This window comes from Electrophorus electricus, chromosome 6 (assembly GCF_013358815.1).
Source record: "Electrophorus electricus isolate fEleEle1 chromosome 6, fEleEle1.pri, whole genome shotgun sequence".
Taxonomy (NCBI): domain Eukaryota; kingdom Metazoa; phylum Chordata; class Actinopteri; order Gymnotiformes; family Gymnotidae; genus Electrophorus; species Electrophorus electricus.
The window spans coordinates 11,149,575-11,167,286 of record NC_049540.1 but is presented as its reverse complement, the minus strand read 5'-3'; the positions used below and the strand labels follow the sequence as shown (position 1 = coordinate 11,167,286).

At 40.5% G+C, this 17,712-nt stretch overlaps 1 protein-coding gene and 2 long non-coding RNA genes across 3 annotated transcripts; all 3 read right to left on the bottom strand.

The window, feature by feature from the left end:
* ptges (prostaglandin E synthase) lies at positions 1–5,225 on the bottom strand. Its single transcript, XM_026998401.2, has 3 exons — positions 4,962–5,225; positions 4,619–4,701; positions 1–1,031 (listed from the first exon to the last, which is right to left on the bottom strand). Exons 1-3 carry the CDS (start codon positions 5,067–5,069, stop codon positions 782–784), a joined length of 441 nt encoding a protein of 146 aa, XP_026854202.1. The 5' UTR covers positions 5,070–5,225; the 3' UTR covers positions 1–781.
* Positions 5,226–7,022: 1,797 nt separating this feature from the next.
* Positions 7,023–17,483, bottom strand: LOC118241568. Its single transcript, XR_004776197.1, has 2 exons — positions 17,301–17,483; positions 7,023–7,916 (listed from the first exon to the last, which is right to left on the bottom strand). It is a non-coding gene; the product is annotated as an uncharacterized LOC118241568 (long non-coding RNA).
* LOC118241567 lies at positions 10,886–17,294 on the bottom strand. The gene is made up of 2 exons (XR_004776196.1): positions 13,950–17,294; positions 10,886–13,865 (listed from the first exon to the last, which is right to left on the bottom strand). It is a non-coding gene; the product is annotated as an uncharacterized LOC118241567 (long non-coding RNA).
* Positions 17,484–17,712: the final 229 nt, after the last annotated feature.

Sequence of the window (17,712 nt, the reverse complement as noted above, 5' to 3'; positions counted from 1 at the left end):
TGAGAGCATGGATAATATCTTTAATATAAAAACATTCATTTTCATGCATACATTTGATAATATCATAGCTAGAGAAGTAACATAATTAAAAATAATCTTTATAATTTAATATGCAAATATTCTCTTCAAAATACCACCCTAAAATACTAGAGACTTATCATTCCTTTACTAAACGGTGGTAGTATTAAAAGAAGCCAGAACCTCTCAACCTAATAATTATATTGCAGTCCAGCACAATTGTCAGACTTACTTGTTTGTTCCACTTTTCCATTCAGTATATAGTTTGTCATTCTGTTCATAGCAAAATTCGCCCAAACTCACAACTCTGCCAAGAGGCTTGTAACGGCAGAGAGAATTAGGAGTGCAAGAGACAGAGTGCAGCCAGTGTTTGTTGCAAAAGCTTTACTTATCACTGCATCTCACTTGGCTGAAGACAGAAGGATCAGCGGTGACAGACCTTTCTGTTGAGGAGTGGCAACCTTTGCAGAACAGCCTTGTTGTCTATAAAATGACCTTTAATTTGTACACTTGAAATGAAGAAAATAGTGGCATGGCTGCTTTGTAAACAGGAGGTAATGGAGGTGCTAGTGCTGCAATGTTCAAACCTCTAACCCAATATCTATACCCTTCATTTGAATCCTAACACTTCGGCTTGGCCTACTGGTGAAATGTTTATATTTGTGTTCCTTACAATCAGTCATCGAGGCATCATGACCCTCTAGGAAACTGGGTAAAGGCTATAACCAATGAACAGTTATGGTGATGCGCGTCCTGGACATTGTCATGCATAGGAGGCCATGGCAACAAGTATCTGTATCACCATGGAGATGCAGGGCAACTGGGCGATGGTGTACGCCAGCGACCGTGTCGGTGCTTTCAGGGCCAACAGATACGCCACGCTGTGGACAATGCGGGCCACAAAGAAGATCAGGAAGTGACCTCGTGCTGCCACCAGGGATGGCTCAGTGAAGGAGTAGATGGACCCCAGGAACAGGAAGGGGAAGATGTTCTCCATGTCATTGAGATGAGCCCTGAAACACAAGTACAGTACCCGTGATTACATGTGGAGACGCAGTTATGCGAAGTCCAAAATGACATAAGCCTTCCTTGAAAAGGGCAGATGGAAAATTGCTCATGCTGCCCTTCAAATGAAGATTTACACTACACGTGGATTCATGCACTCACTTTAGCATGCAATACGCTCAAGAAAGTCATCACATCTGGCTTAGATCAGGGGGCTGAGGTATGAATTGTCTGAATCTGCGTTTTGGCACTGTTCCCAGATGTTAAAGCCAGCCAACCTCACCTACAGATAGACTAAACTTTTGCTCAACTCAGATATATTTACTTTATGCAGTCATTTGTACGTCACTTTCACTACAAGTGCTTATCACCCTTCCTCACTGGCCATAGTGCTCAAGTGTGATGCTGTTTTTGCTGGATTTAGTTTGCCTGACATCTCCAAGGGGAATTTCATAAGATTTCCTTCAAACTACAAAGTGGGTCAATGCCATAAAAACCAATATTATGTAACTCCCTGTGCTCAGTAGCCCCACTGTGGTTCTACATGAATCAGTTCCTTCTACCACCCTCCTCTCACTTTCATGAAAGGAAATGCCTCTTATTCATTTCCTTTACCCTTTTAAAAGACCTCAGGGAGCTCAAACTCTAGTTCATTACATCAACACAATTTCGTAGTCCTTGCTCTTATTTCAAAAGGATGGAAATATGCTTATTATGACATTTATTATTTACTAATTTGCTGTTTTATTATTTACTCATATCCTGCTCATTATTTACCCATCTACCATTTCTCTAGGCCCACATATAAACACCTGATGTATGCAGGTGTTCTGGGCCCTCTTACTGTTAACAGGCTGTGACAATGCTTTTCTGGACAGGCTCCTGCAAGGTCTAAGGTACCTACTCCTAATTTTGTGGAAGGTTCCAAACTGCCTACTTTCTAAAGAGTTCCTGTGCGAAGCATAAGTGATGGAAGGCTCAAATTCCATAATAAGTAACTCCGACAGGTCATGTGACATCAGAGCTTCCACCTCCCCTTCTAACCAATGACATGTGACAGCCTGAAAAATAAATTCTTAAAAGCAGTACATTTCCAAAGATCTTGTGAGCCACATTGGTTGTAAGAAACATTTTTGGAGAGCTGCAGATCCAGTCTTTCTGAACTCTTGTAAATGCATTCATAAACCAACAAAAAGGGAGCGGATAAAACTTATTATAGATAATGATTATAATTTGATTATGGATATTGTCATTACATTTAGAAGACTCACCAACTGTTTGCTTTGTAAAAGATATTTAGACCAATGATCAAGAATCTTTTAACAACCAATAGTGTCAAATTAAGGTTCATAATAGCCAAGAGTTGACTGGTTTTTAGCTCATTAACAGTATTTTTTTCATAAAAAGATGTTCCCAATTAGTATTTCAAAATCAGTGAGATTAATTAAAGCATGAATTCTAGATGATGTATGTGCCAAGGTGTACCATCTTTCTCCTGCCTTTTCTTACAGTGATTTAAAATAAAAATCATAGTACTTCATTTTTAATGCTTTTTAAAATGTGACACTGCTATTTTGCTGGTGCATTTGTTTGTTCCAACTTGTCAGCAACATCCAAGAAATTGTATTTTGTAACAAGATGTATTTGCTATTAAGTTTAGGGTTAGCATTACAGTTAGGTTCAGAGATAAAGTTAAGCTAAGATTGATCTTATGGACAATGTCCTAGTATAGCCTACAATCTACATTTCTACATTTGTAATATCTACATCTAATATCTACAGTGAACGTTGGATGTCAACCTTGCTCTGTTCAACTGACCTTATGGAAAAGGTTGAACTTTGAATGACAAAAGGTGTCAGCTGTAATGTGCAATCAAACTTTTATTTTTCATAGTAGAACTATTGTATCATGCTGAGCTGCATCATGCTGAAGCCCATTTTAGATTTGTTTCATATACAGGTATGCGGACATAGTTCACAACCATTATTTTTTATGTATTTATTCTTAAAAAAACAAAAAGGAGGTTTTAGGCTATACAAGAGCACAAGTTGGTGTGGGAACATGGCTGGTAAATATTCTTTAGACTGCCATGGGGAAATTAAGTGGCTAAGTGATAATAGAAGTGAATAATAGAAAAATGATGAATAGGGCCTTCCAACATCTGCTCAAATCCACTGTAATTGTGTAAGGAAAGGTCTGGTTTAACCTATTCAGATTTACTGAGGTGTTTTCGATTAAGTCTCTATTAAAAGTCAACAGAAACATTAGGCTTTGTTTAGATAAGTACTGTAAACATTTTTAATTCATCTGTTATTTCTTGGTACTAATTTCTTGGTGCATCTATCACTAATCTTTCTTTTGAATTCAAGTAGGATAATGTATTTAGCCTATCAGTTTGGTTCATTGAGTGAAATAGCACATTATCACCATGCCAGTAGTGTATTAATCCTCCCAACACCATCACCAATGGATCACAGAAAAATTCCTAGTGTGGAATTAACGCCTGCAGCATTCATGTAAGCATAGCTGATTCAACACTGGAGATTTTGCTGTAATTAGATATCAGATCTGGTGTTCCTCCAGATAAGCCCATAAAAACAGAAAGAGCACATTCAACATGTAAGATTTTGCTGTGTACGCTTCCTTCCAAGCTTTCAACTTTAGTCTCATAATATTGTTTTTGGACCTGTGGGCCTACATTCTTCCAAGTATGCAGACATATTCCCTCTGTCTCTCTTTCCATCCCCCGTTCTCATGCACACTCTCATTCTCTCTCTCTCTCTCTCTCTCTCTCTCTCTCTCTCTCTCTCTCTCTCTCTCTTTCTTTCTCTCTCTCTCTCTCTCTCTCTCACACACACACACACACACTGTTTTGAAAGCAGCTAAATCTGACAAATAAATAAAGCTGGCTTGTGAAATTTACACACATCATTATGGCATATATGCACAAAAACTGCAAATGTGTCACCCAATTGACATAACATACAGATGTTCACTTGCTCTCCAAGGTCTGAGCTCACATATTTACAATTTTCTAACAGCCCGTAATAAAGCTGCTTCTGTCAAGGTGCTACATAAAATATAGTTAAGTTTTTGACATCTGGAAATCAGAGTTATTTGGAATAGGTTGAAAGGTTTTAGTGCATGTAACGTTTTTAGAGCTATATGCATCATTACACGGAAAGTTTAAATAGCGACCAATTTAGCAGGCTAAGTTAAGATTCTTCAAAATAAGCAAAACTTGGAGTTTCTTTATCTCTCGGGTTGACTAGTAGGCTACACATCGTGAGACAATTGAATCTGTTTATTGCGTAAAACGAGATCGCGCCAAGATATGTATAATTACGCTCCTGAAACGACCGGCGCAGAATAATTTAAAACTTTTCGACCTTCACTGTTAACCTTATCACGTTTATAAGTTCTCACGAATTATTAGATATGTGGTTCCCTTACTGCGTGGACTACATTTTAAGTATCGCTTATGCATTTTCGTGCGCTGTATAAGATATAACTAAAGGAATTTCTAAAAGTGTGTTTGTTTCACATACAAGCAATGACTGATGAGCATCGATTTAAATATGTTTGCTTGCTTACCTTCTACACCGCTCCACGTCCGGATCGTTTCTGCAGAACCGATCTCCTCCATGCCTTGCAGCGTCCTCAGGGTTAACGAAAGCCTGTCCCGAGATCGCAGAGGTTTCATGTGATTTAAAAATTCGAATAGAATTCTTTTAAAATCCCTTTTGTATATGGAATTATTAGCGGAACACTGCAATTACTTATGAATAAGAGGTATACGTGTTTCGCAGGGCACATAACTGAATTTGCTATCAACTAATAGTTTCCATATTATGGTCATATTGCGGGTTTTTTTTTTTTTTTTTTTTTTTTTTTGGTTTTTTTTTTTTTTTTTTTTTTTTATAATTTCTGTGCTTACCTTTTTTCGCAGCCTCAATTGTCCCGTGATGATGGCAAGGATGTACATCTTCAGAATTAAAAGCGTGCTGTAGAATGCGAAGCACGAGAAGACGGGATTCCAAAGCATGGTGTTCTTACTGTAATCTGTGTTTATGAAATGCGAATGATTCCGTCGCCGTTTTATAAGCAAACTCTTTCTGGGGTGTACTGACTCACCATTGTTACTTAGCAAAAGCCTACACGTAGCGGGTCTCTACAACTTGCGCTGACGAGCTTCCGTCTCCCCCCCTCCCCTCTTCCCTCTCGTATTATAGTGGTCTTCCCGTTTCCACATCTTAGTCTAAGGTTACTCAAGATGGAAACTTGGAAAGTTCCTGAACCATTATGCAATAGAAATATTTAGCCACACCAGTTTAAAGTATTGAGCTTAGTTTCAAGCAGTTCCAAGATATTTGTATCTGGACCGTATTTTAGATATTAAAAACGTTGCACAATAAAAGATGCTTCTGCAAATAATAAATTAATAACACGTTTAACAGTGTAACGTTTACAGCATTGGTGTATGCCGTTCGCTGCGGGCTCCGAAAATTGCTGGCATGTTGTCCTCGCAGGTCGACAGAGTACACAAATCCTGTCCTAATGTTTTTAAAGGGTAGAACCTGTCTATCATTAGAGCGTTAGACGACTTCCAAGATGTCGCGTAAAACACGGTGCATATGAATAGATTTAAGTTATTAGGTTACATAGAAGACATATGAGTAGTAGACGGATTAGGCCATGCTCTTAGTCAACGTTACAATTTATTATCTGTTTGATTAGGTTTTCGCATTTAGATATTAAGAAGTATTTTTCCTTATTTGTTAGTCTTGGGTTAAATTGTTTTAAGAGCAACTAGTGTGGCGAAAATGGTTACCAAATCATTGAGAGAGATTTTGTGGTAGTGAAATATTATGGGTTTAATCCGGTTGCCTATAGCCTTCCGAAAGACAGGATCTAAGCAATCCTGAACCTTGGGCACGGTTGCAACATTCTTCAGCAAGACATATTATGTAATATTATTGAATTTATAAATTTATCCTCTGCTAGGTTGCCAGAGTCTGCCTCTCAGATGTGGGCTGGCACCAGCTCTAACAGGTACATATTTCTATCCTTGATGACTAAACTGACAGACAATGCTGACATATTCCTGTTTTACATATCGACATGGATTATAATCATAATTCATCATGCATAGCTGTTTGCAAGATTTTTCAGATAATCCATTACTAATTTCCTGTAGCAATGCTATGGTGACCCCAATAGTATGCATTATGTGTCCTGGGAAGACATCTTATACTACCAAGTTTTGTTAATCAGCGCCATTATTTTATTCAATTATTGAATCAAATTCATGATGGCATATAGGAGCCTTCAGTATGTTTTGGATTCAAACTTGTAGCCACGTGGCCTGCAGAGTTCAGCAATGAAAGAGAAGGAGCACTTTTTAGGAAAGGGTAATGAGTGTATATGTGGACTGGCAGTGCAAATAATAGTTAGGGCACCAAGGGAATTCACGTGCGTGTTAAACGTTTATATATCATGCTTATAAAGAAATGACATTGTCTTCCATTGCACGTTCCTTAATAAAGTATGTCTTAAATAAAGTAGATCCCTTTTCTACAGAAAATCTAAGTATATGCATCCATATCTACACGGGACAGAAAATATGCTGCAAAATTACAGGCGTCAGTCGTCTATTCCGAAATAGTCCGAGGAGGAGGAGCTCGTGCTTGTTACGTCGTCACAGCCGTCGTCTATATCCGAGAGATATGAGGTGTAGTGCGGGCCGGCCAGTCTGTGGTAGTCCTGCGGTGGGACTTCAGCAAAGCCAGCCAGCTCCATGGCTCTCGGAGCAGCCTGTGAGGCGGACGTGCTCCACCCGCCTGTCAGCCGCGTGCATATCGCACAGCCCATCGTTGCGTTATGTGTCGAACCCGATGTGATGGTCACATAGGCTCTCCACACATCACAGACAAATAATCTACTTGTACTGGCTCTCTGACACTGAACAGCTCTTCACACCATAGATTTGAAAACAATATCAATGTGTACTGGCACGCATTTAATGATGAGGCCATATACATCACACCTCAGTACACATATAAATGGCTGCTTCTTACTCTCAAAAGTACTGATTCATACCTGTAAACCATTTATTGTTAGAACCATTAGCCTTACAAATGCATTACTTGGATTCTGACAATGGCATATGTCTAACATTGCTGAAGTGTTTGTGTGAGCAACAGCAGCTCCCACAGACATAACGAATGAGCCTGCGAGTGTGTTCAAGGCAGAGAGAAACCTCCTTTGGAATGTGTTGGTGTGTCTGTTTGTTAGCTACCTGACAAACCCTCGCCTGGGGTGAGTGACTATAATATTGTACAGAAAGTAAAACAGAGGAAGAAGAATGTAAGTGAGGGAGGGAGTTACACAGCCATTGTCTGTGTCTCAGGTGTCTGCGAAAGGTTTCATGTGCTGTAGGGTCATGATACCACTCCCAGTTCAGCTTTGCACTGCAGAGAGTGTCAAATATAAATACAAGGCCCGTTAATCTCTCTTTAACCTGAAAGGGCAGACTAAGGTCTTTTTAACAGTTCTTGCTAGTCAACCTTTCTTTCTGAACAAGATCAGCAAAACAAAGGCAAAGCTTTCCTTTGACCCACACCATAGAGGAGGAACCGTTTTAGCAAAAAGAATCTGCCTTTAAAGGTTCTCCAAGGCTACTCAGCCACTATGTACAGGCTTGCTTTTAGCTTCACTTATTACACAACAGAGATGAGATGAGTGAAAATAGTTATAACAGCCATCTGAGTTGTCACTGCTATGGAAGATCCATGAAGAAATGTCTTGCTCTCTGCTGCAGTCCTGTCTTGTCCTGTCCATGCATAAGCTGCTTGAACATGTTGCTGTGAGCTCTAAGGTGCCATCAGCTGTCCTGCATGTGGAGAGAAAGATGATACAGAGCTCAGTCTCTGATTCTCAGGTTGGTACAGTACAACTCAAAATTAGAGGTGTAATAGAGTCAAAAAGACAATTCAGCAAACACTTTATAATCGGAACCTGCATTTTAGATTGTAGCTTCCTGTCATGTATCATTTAATTTATGGTCTAATTTCCCTGAATAAATCAGTACTTCTAAAATACTTATCAGTTCCTACTGATATTTAAACATAGGTACAGTAGAAGGAAACAAAATGAGGAAAAAGATAGTTGAGGAACTTTAAATGCAACTTTCATTTTACATTTACCATTTAATCTCAGCAGAAGGTTAAGTACACAGTTTCTAGACGAACAGAATGGTTCAGACAGCTTGGACAACTAATGAAGGACCTCTGCCCAAAACATTTTGTTTCTCTGGAAACGTGTACTTCAATGCAGTTTTGAATTTCTGTCTTTCTATATATGTATATATGAAGTGCAAAAAAACAACTGCTTTTGATCTTTGCTTATGGCACTTGTGACAATCATTTTTATGCATGATTGTCCAGCAAGTTTCACCCACCTGGACTTCACCCAGGGATTTATTATGGTTATTACTATGCCTGGGATCGCATTATTATTTTGAATAAGAACATGTCTTGAAATGGCTTAATACTTTTGAAAATTTGCTCTTAGCAGGCACGTTCGTCTCACACTGCAGCACTTGTAATGGCAGTCTGGAGTAGATGGAAAACTTACCTATCTCAGACTCACAGTTAAAGAAAGCTTATATTGCCATCCAGTATGAAAAACGTAATACAGTAAAGTAATACTATGTTTTTATAGATTTAATTACACAGTAATAAGGCATGCAGGGATTTATAAAAAGGTTTTTAGTCATTAATTACACAGAGATCACAAGGTAAGTGCTAATGTTCCATTTTTATTCTGTAAGTATTTAATCTGTAAATACACAGAAATAACAGAGTTGGTTGTATTGTGAAGTTTCCACTGTTCTTCCATTCTTACTGTATAATTACAGAGCAACAACAAATGCTCACTGTCAAACAGGACCTATGCCCATCTGATGTTATAATAAAGGGCCCAAGACTAGCTCTTTGTTTCCATTAACCTTTCATGTTACAAACACCATGCAACAGGAACTTCTGAACAGACAGTAAGAAAAGTTAATAGCAATAAGTAGAAGATTAAACAATACTGATATAAGATTCTTTTTCATTCTTAATAAAACAATCACCACAACAAAAATTAACATTAAACTTTACTTTAAAGGTAACATTTTAGGGCACTGTTTAGGGCACTGTTTAGCAAACTATATGAAACCTATATAAACCTTTCATGACAACTGATTTAAGCACAAGGTGAAGTTTGGTATAGTAGGACATTTTTGGAAATTTCTTTTTCATTTTTTACTATAATCTTAATGGCATATATCACAACATAATTTCAAAAAGCTTAGGTTATCTTTTACGCAATTAAAAAATGTAAATAAATAGATACAGAATAGATGAAATGACACTTCTCCAAAGCTCAACTGACCCCAAATCTTTTTAGTGGTGAAGTGGGACACCCATACTGTCAAATTATCAAACCCTGTCAAATCCTCCCAGCAGCATACAGTTAAGGCTTGATAAATCATCAATTATCTTCTGCTCATGTCTGATAGAACCATCCTTCATATCTCTCACATTTCACCCACCCTTGTCTTCTTGGGATCCTCGGCCACTCTGTATCTAAACTTGCAAACTTTACAGATGTCATCCCCCTCTTTTCTTGCACTTGGCTCAGTACCAAATGTGTTTGACTTTTTTTTCTCAAATTTCTTTCTGTCTTTTTGCCTGCAGGGACTCCAAGTTGTACACATGACTGACATGGCTGTTCAGTAGCAGCATGTGTTGACTAGGGTCCTCTTCGTTAAGCATTCTCCCTAACTGCTTGCCCCAATCCAGAAGAAGCTCAGCCGAGATACACACAAAATAGTGTTGGGGGAATGTTGTAAAGCCATTTGCTTTTCACCTTTGCCTTGAAAATGATCAACAGTGGCCCCACAGTTCCCAGCAGCATTGAAGCATGCAAGGGCCGCAGTGGTCTCACCTTTCTATCCTGATATGATCTTATCACAATGTTTACTCACCTCCATAATAACCTCTAAGGACAAAGAGTGGTCTTGCACTCCAGTCTTGTCCAAATTCAAAATATGACCAAATGAAAGAAGAAGGCTCTCATAAACCTCAACCAACTTTCTCATTGTTACTGAATTCACACAAGCTGCCCTTGCAAAAGGACAGGGCCTGTGGCATCCTAAAACCAATGTCTGCATGCCTAAGACTGAAACTGTCTATCCAATACTGGCTAGCTTGATTTGTTGCCTAAGAGAAGCAGAGGAGGCATTTGCCTCAGCAAACTCATTCACAAGTTTCTGTATATCTTTGTAGGTAACTACTGGTCAGGGTTTGATCACTGCCACCAGTTCCTCCTCATTCTTTCAGGACTCTCCCTCTCTGGCTCTTTATTTTTTGTTTTGTCTTTGGACTCTGAAATATTTTTCACACACTTAACTACAGATAATGCTGATAACACAATACCATACCTAGCCAGTGGCCTAGGCAAAATACTTCACCCTTAATATGATCAGGTCCTTTTTTTTTGGTAACACTATTTTGAATCTGTCATGGGACGATCTCCGGAGTCCCTTCCCTTCAGTGGACTTGCCAGCGAGACTGGAAGGGTCTGCCCAAAGCCTCGGAGGCAAACCGCCTCTGGGACGCTCCTAGAGCGGCAGGTATTAAGGAGGACCATTCAGGGGAGGAGCACGACCGGAACCAGGGCGGACGTGCGCCCCCGCGTGTCCGCTCACATTGTTAAACGTTACTGTAGTCTGTGTTTAGTTAAATGTGTACATTATGTCTGTCCTTAATGGTTTGTATATGTATGTGTGTGTGAGAGAGAGAGAGAGAGTACCACTGTTATTCATATGTTATTTTAATAAATGTATCACTTTATCGAGGGAGTCTGTGCATCCTGCTCCATGCCCTTCAGTACTCAGGCCAGCAGAATCGTTACAGAATCAGACGAGAGTTTGGATACAATCACAGTCAAGTTTACTCACAAGTAGAACAATTCAAGGATCAGACACTAGCAATCAGATTTTAAACCAATCCAGAAGGGAGACATGGAATGTGGGATTCACAGAGAAATGCCTGGGGGATTTGAACAAAATAATATACTGGAGAGATTTGTGCCACCACTCTGAAGGGTCCACGTAATGAGGATGAAGCTTCTAGCCCTGGAATTGGAATCGCATGTTCAGTGTAGACACCCACACCCCCCGGCCTGGATGTTATGTTGAAGCAGGGCAACAGTGTCGGTTGGCGAACTCCTGCTGGCATCACACTGCCCTGTTCAGCTGAACGTGCACAGCCTCCCTGGTTTCCTCACACTTCTTAAAGCAGTGGTCTAAGGCGGGGATGTCCATGGCAGTCTCTTCCCAGGGTAAAAATTCTGGCTGATATTCACAGACACACTGGAAGGGGGTGAGTTTTGAGGAAGAGTAAATGAGTTTATCGCATACTCATCCCAGGGTAGATACTTGTGCCAATTCGCCTGTGAGGAGCAGTAATGCCAGAGATTCCTGATTCTTGCTTTGTTCTTTTGACTTCCCCAATAGATTGTGGATGGTGCCTAGATGACAAGTTCACTCTGACTCCTAGACACTTGCAGAATTGTTTCCACACATCGAATGTGACCTGAGAACTTTAATCTGAGACAATCTCTTCTGGCAAGCCGTTTATGCTAAAGACATATAAATGTCATGGAAATCTGTCTTCTGGTTTTGAGAACCAGGTCTATAGGAAACCATGAACTGAAAATACCAGAAAAAGAAGACCCATTTAGCTTGCCTAGGGTTTAACCTTTTTGCTGCTTTTAAGTACTCAAAATTCTTATGGTCAGTCAAAACTAGCAATGGATGTCTTGCTCCCGCAAGACAGTGTGTCCACTGCTCTAGTGCTAGTTTAACGGCCAGGCGTTTGCTGTTACCCACATTGTAATTGTATTCTGCTGCTTGGAGTTTCTTGGAAAGGAAAAGACATCGAGTATAGCTTGGGAGCTAAGCCCTGTCTCTGGGAGAGCACAGCTCTCACCCCGATCTCAGATGTGTCAACTTCCTTGAATGAAAGGCAAGGAACAGTCAGACTGGTGCAGAATTAGAGCATTCAAAACTTTCTTTAAATAGTGAAACGCTCATTCGTCCTCAAATAGGGTTCTACATCAATCTACCTTAGCTTTGGTTCTAGAGCAAGTCTGTAAAAAGGACAGTGATAGTACCAAAGTCTCTAATGAACCTCTGCGAAGCCCAACAATCTTTGGGGCTCTTTAACAGATGTAGGAACAGGCCAATTCTCCAGAGACCTTATTGGAGTCTGTTAAGATCCTGCCGGGTGAGCCTGTACATCCTAGGACGTTTACTGATTCTTGGTGAAACTCACACTTCTCTGCTTTAGCTGTGTCAGGACTGCTTTGATGTGTCATGACTGGTTGTTAACAGTAGGAATACACAGAAGACAGCACTTAGCATACCATTGCCAATACTTCGCAGCAAGGTTGTGGGAGTGATATCATGCTTGATGAGTGGAGATATAGGAAACAGGTTAATATTCCAGAGAATCAGATCTGTGCTGTCTTCAGCTCTATTCGGAAATCAACTACCTGGGCGTGGCAACTTGAGTAGAGCCAGTCTGATTCATTACAAGAACTGTTAATTTAAAGTATTTACACAATATATGTACAAAGGTCAAAGTCAAACCAAGTTTTGGAAGGAGTAATACCATTAATTTACTATTCAACTTTAACAAATATGGTGTGGGACAGAAGAAAATGTACCCCCTAAAAAGTTATTTACAAGAAAAACATTTTTTTATTTTATTTTCTGGTACTGTTCAGTCACCTTTCATATGTATAAAATTTAAAAACACTAAATCAATCTTTAGCTTTTCTTACCCTTAACATCATTTACCTCAGATTGTTATGTCATTTCAATTATCATAGCTTCTTATGCTCTTGATTTTTAAGTGGTTGCGGCCATGCCCCTGAAAATGAAATCATATCTACATAGCTTTAACCATCTAATCCCTGACATCCCAAAGATTAATTAAACAATAGGTTTCGATCAGTAAAAAACAAGTACATGAAGAAACTGTGGATCAAGCTTAAGTGTCCCACTTCATAAATATTCACCATACAAAAACATTATAAATGATTATTCCAACATCACAAGATGTCATAATGTAACGGCAGCCCGTGTGCCGCAGGGTGCGGAACAGGAACCCGTGACAGAACCCCCTCCCAAGGGGCACAGCTCCGGACGCATATTTCCCAGGACTGCGAGCCCCAGGCCACCGTGTACAAACAAACAGAGCACGGCAATGTCCGGTGCCCACCCAACACAAGACGGGCTAGGAACCGCCAACCCCGGAAGACCTCTCAACAGGAGGGAGGAAGGCAGGATCTCTGCCTCCTTCAGGGCAGTCCGGTACACTCTTCGCAACGTGACGCTGTCCCTGCAAACACACAAAAGGCGCAAATATACACAAAGAGAAGTGCCTCCACACAAACACATAAGGCGCTGGGCTGCAGTGCCTGCTATCAGCGCAAGTGCTGTAAACGTGTCCCTGGCCCCAACGGAGACATGGGAGTGCACGCCCGCCCCAGTTCCGGTCATGCTCCTCCCCCGAACGGTCCTCCTTCTTCCAGCCACTCTAGGAGTGTCCCAGAGGCGGTTTGCTTCAGAGGCTCTGGGCAGACCCCTCCAGTCTTGCTGGTGACTCCACAGAAGGGAAGGAACTCGGGTTTCAGCCCTGCCCACCGGAGATCCCACTGGCTCCACCAAATTGCCCTCTTTACGGTCCTTGTGGGGCACAGTAGCCTCAGCAGTGTTCCCCTCCACCTTCGGAGTGAATGCAGATACCGGTCACGGTCATCTCCCCAATAACCTGGGATCCAGGTGGCAATGCAGGAAGTGCCTACGTACTTCCCCTTAGGAAGTCCGTCCTTCGCCAAGGGAGCTTGTGTCCTGTGGTGGTTGGTCATTCTGTAATGGCAGCCCAAGTGCCGCAGGGCGCAGCCGCAGGGCGTGGCCGCACAGTGCGGCCACAGGACGCACAGACTCCCTTGACGTAATGAGACATTTAATAACATAAAACATATACAATAACGGCAGCACTCACACATAGTGACAACGATGAACATGAACACACAGTTTAAACACTAACCGTGACAACAACCTAGGCAGCGTTAACATAAACGACATCAACAATGACCAACTACGAGGCACACACAGACGGGGCTTTAAATAGACAGAACGCTGAACCCCGCGCAGGTGTGTGCCATCACAGAGGGCGTGGCTACACATGTGAAACACCCCCCCCCCCCCCCCCAGCACGCTGCAGGCCGTACCTTCGTGACTTGAGGGGGCGGGGGTCGCATCCCGTAACACATAAAAGCTGTTTTTGTCAAATTTGTCAAGTGGCACAGATCTTTGATGACAATAGAATGTGTGTAACATAGCACATTATGACTGAAAACAAGAACATCTAAGTCAGCTAGCTAGCTAGATAATTGTACAAAACTAGTTAGCTAGCTGGTTAGCTAAAGCGGTTTACAGAAATAGCATTTTAATTTACATTGCTCGGGTATCGTTGTCCAGTTGTAAGTAACAAATTTTGTTCATTATTCTTTACTGATGGTAAAATGTTAGTCATTCAGTAACTTACTTACAAAAGTGACTTCCAGCGAGACGTTGCTCATTTCTTGGTAAAATCCAGAACGCTGTACTTTGACTTGCTTGTGCTCTCTGCTCAGTAGGTTCGACCTAGGCCTACCAACTTGAATGGTTGACTGAGTATTTATCCTCTTTCTATATGCAATTTTTAATTGAATGGTTAAAATTACACAGTAATTGATAAATAAATTTTTCTTTTTGGGGGCAGTCTCTCAACAGATGTGGTACTACTTAATAGACCTATTTGGAGGTCTTAATAAACCTATTCGTCATGGTTACGTCACTGCTTCGAGTTCTAGAATAGGAATGAAAAAAAAACAAATGACCTTAATTTTGATAGAATACCATCACCGAAGAGGGTAAGGCAAAATACAAATGTTTGGAAGCTAACTGACACTTTTTTTTATTATCCCTACATTAGCCTTACAGCATGAAATAGACCTATAACTATAAATAACATTATTATATACATATAGATGGTAGTGGGAATAGAACTACTATTCCCACTACCATCTATATGTATATAATAATGTTCTAGTAGTTCTAGTTAATTACATTGTTCCAACATAGGCCTACATTACACAATGAAAAAGAGTTGGCTATTTAGATAATATGGCCATGTAAATTCAGTTCGCCGTCAGTATAGTTGATAGCCCTTGTATAGCTGCATTTTCTGTCCTTTGTCACTGGATAGTACGTCGATCCATAATATGCAAAAATCATCCAAAAAATCTCTTGGGTAGCCCGCTAAGGTTAAAATAGTATGGAACAAAATTAGTAATTTATGCCTTACATTTTCTTTCATATAGACCCTGGATTTTTCCACAAAGTGAATGAAGATATCCGGCCACTGTAACTTACCAGCCATTTTTTACTCAACTTTAATTAGAGAAAGAGAATAGTTTAAATAATCATAAATAAGTAGCTAGCTATCTACAACAAGCACAAGTGAAAAGGACGCAGGTATTGTAAATGGCTACGGCAGTCATGTTACATTACACGGCTAATATGACCGATATAGGAGATCAATCTGTCGATCACGACTGGTTGTGTACCACCGTGTATTCTGATGGCAAACCATTAACTCGAGAGGGCGTCCGTATAATCCATATTCCTATAATCTGACACTAAACACCGCCACGTTGTGACTTTCTGTCACCAGTTACGCGCTGTCATCTGTTTACAAGATAGACTGTTTGGTTTACAAACACAAGAAAATGCTTGATCGGGTTTGACAAGCTCCTGAGGAGAATTTGTACTTTTACAGCCTGAACGATCGCCCTTTCCCGTTTTTTGAGATACTGATTTGTAGGTTCTGGGTGATATTACTAGGGCATACGACAGACAAAATAAAATCCTAACGTGATGCAACTCGGCACAAAAGTTCTGAGTCTGAATATGATGGAAATTCAAGTCATGCTTTAACTTTGAAGATCAAGCTTATTGTGTTGACTCATTTTGGGGTTCTGTGACTTGTAAGAAGTTACTGCAAAAATAAAATATAAAGAATTCTGTTAAGAACAAAACAGATCTTTTAAAAATGAGCTTTTAAAAAAAATTTAATGGTAACTGAAAAAACAACAAAAACATTTTTCGCAGTCAGGAAGCTGCATCCCTCAAACATAGCGCATCTCTTCACTGAAGCTAAGTAAGATGAAGTTATCTTAATTAAGCAGTGGAACACCAGCTCAGTTAAACACAACGCCCGAATTGCCTCAAGCAGAAATACTGTTTATCATTATAGAAGTAAATATTTTTCAAATATGTTTTTAGAGCTACGAAAATTGAACAGAAAAATGCTCCAGGTCATTGGAGCTCAAGTTCACCAGTTGAGTGAAATAATGCCAACACAGAAATAAATGAAATATAAGGAAAATGTGTAACAAATGTTAAGACTTCAACCAGTGCTATAGATGTATAAACAAGTACAGGAATAATGGGGGGTGGGGTGGTGCTGTCATTCACTCTACTGTTATTTAAATTTGATTGCACACAAAACACTGTGAGGGATTACAATATCACTAAATTAACAATAACAATGAAAGATTTGTGGCCCCACTTTGAGCACAAATGAGTAGCCAAACTACGGAGAATTATATCCTGTATTTCAGCTGTGACATTATTTGAAGATCATGAGTCGTTTTTGTCATTTTATCGGGAGTGGTCAAGGAGGTAGTTTTCATACTGCAGTCAATAATAACAAATATCGAGAAAAACCTTTTATATCCGATCACTACCCTGGTCTGTGGTATACACAGCGATCCTGACAGAATACAGGCCCCAGTATACGTGATATGCTATAAGTCACAGAACCGCGAAGATAATTTATGTAGATAATCGATTGCCAGGCATATTTTATCAACAGAATACAAATGAGGTTGTCCGCCTAAAATGGCCTTTAACCGAGGACACACCCTTGTTTTCAGAAAGCGCCTGGAGAGGTTTCTGTTAGGCACGCCAGCGTTACACACGCGGCCGTTTGCCGGAGGACACTGCGCGCTGCTGCATTTGTCGGTAAAAGCGATCAGCTGCCGCGAGGACAGACAACAGCTAGATATAACTTACTGAATGCGTTAAAACAGGCGGAAAATAAAAACTTACTCTTGGATTCTGCAACGTCCAGACGAATGCTGCACTACGGCGCTGCCCACTCTTATCGCTTAGTGCTTAATTTTCCATCGTCTGCCTCCGAAACAGAACGGGAGGGACTCCAACCCAAATTATATAACTACTGCTCGTGATCGCTGTGCCGAATGTGCCCCTCCACGGGGAGATGGTTTGGCTGCGTGGAGCGTTAGAAGGGGTCCCAGGAGAGGAGAGTGGATGAAAACGTGACGAAAAGGGGATGGAGATGAGATTCAGGTTGGGCACTGAATTATAGGCTCAAATCTCTCTTTATTGGGTCCTTGGACACTTTAAATTACATTTAAACCCCGAAATATGAGAACACGGGTGAATCGAATCCAACGCACGCTGTTCATGCAAAAACGAGCTTTTCCGAGAACACAGTGAC

Excerpts from the sequence above, each read along its gene's own strand:
- ptges (XM_026998401.2), bottom strand. The coding sequence starts at position 5,069 with ATGCTTTGGAATCCCGTCTTCTCGTGCTTCGCATTCTACAGCACGCTT. Across the intron at positions 4,702-4,961 it reads AATTGAGGCTGCGAAAAAAG|GCTTTCGTTAACCCTGAGGA; the intron begins GTAAGCACAGAA and ends ATCTCGGGACAG. Across the intron at positions 1,032-4,618 it reads GACGTGGAGCGGTGTAGAAG|GGCTCATCTCAATGACATGG; the intron begins GTAAGCAAGCAA and ends CTTGTGTTTCAG.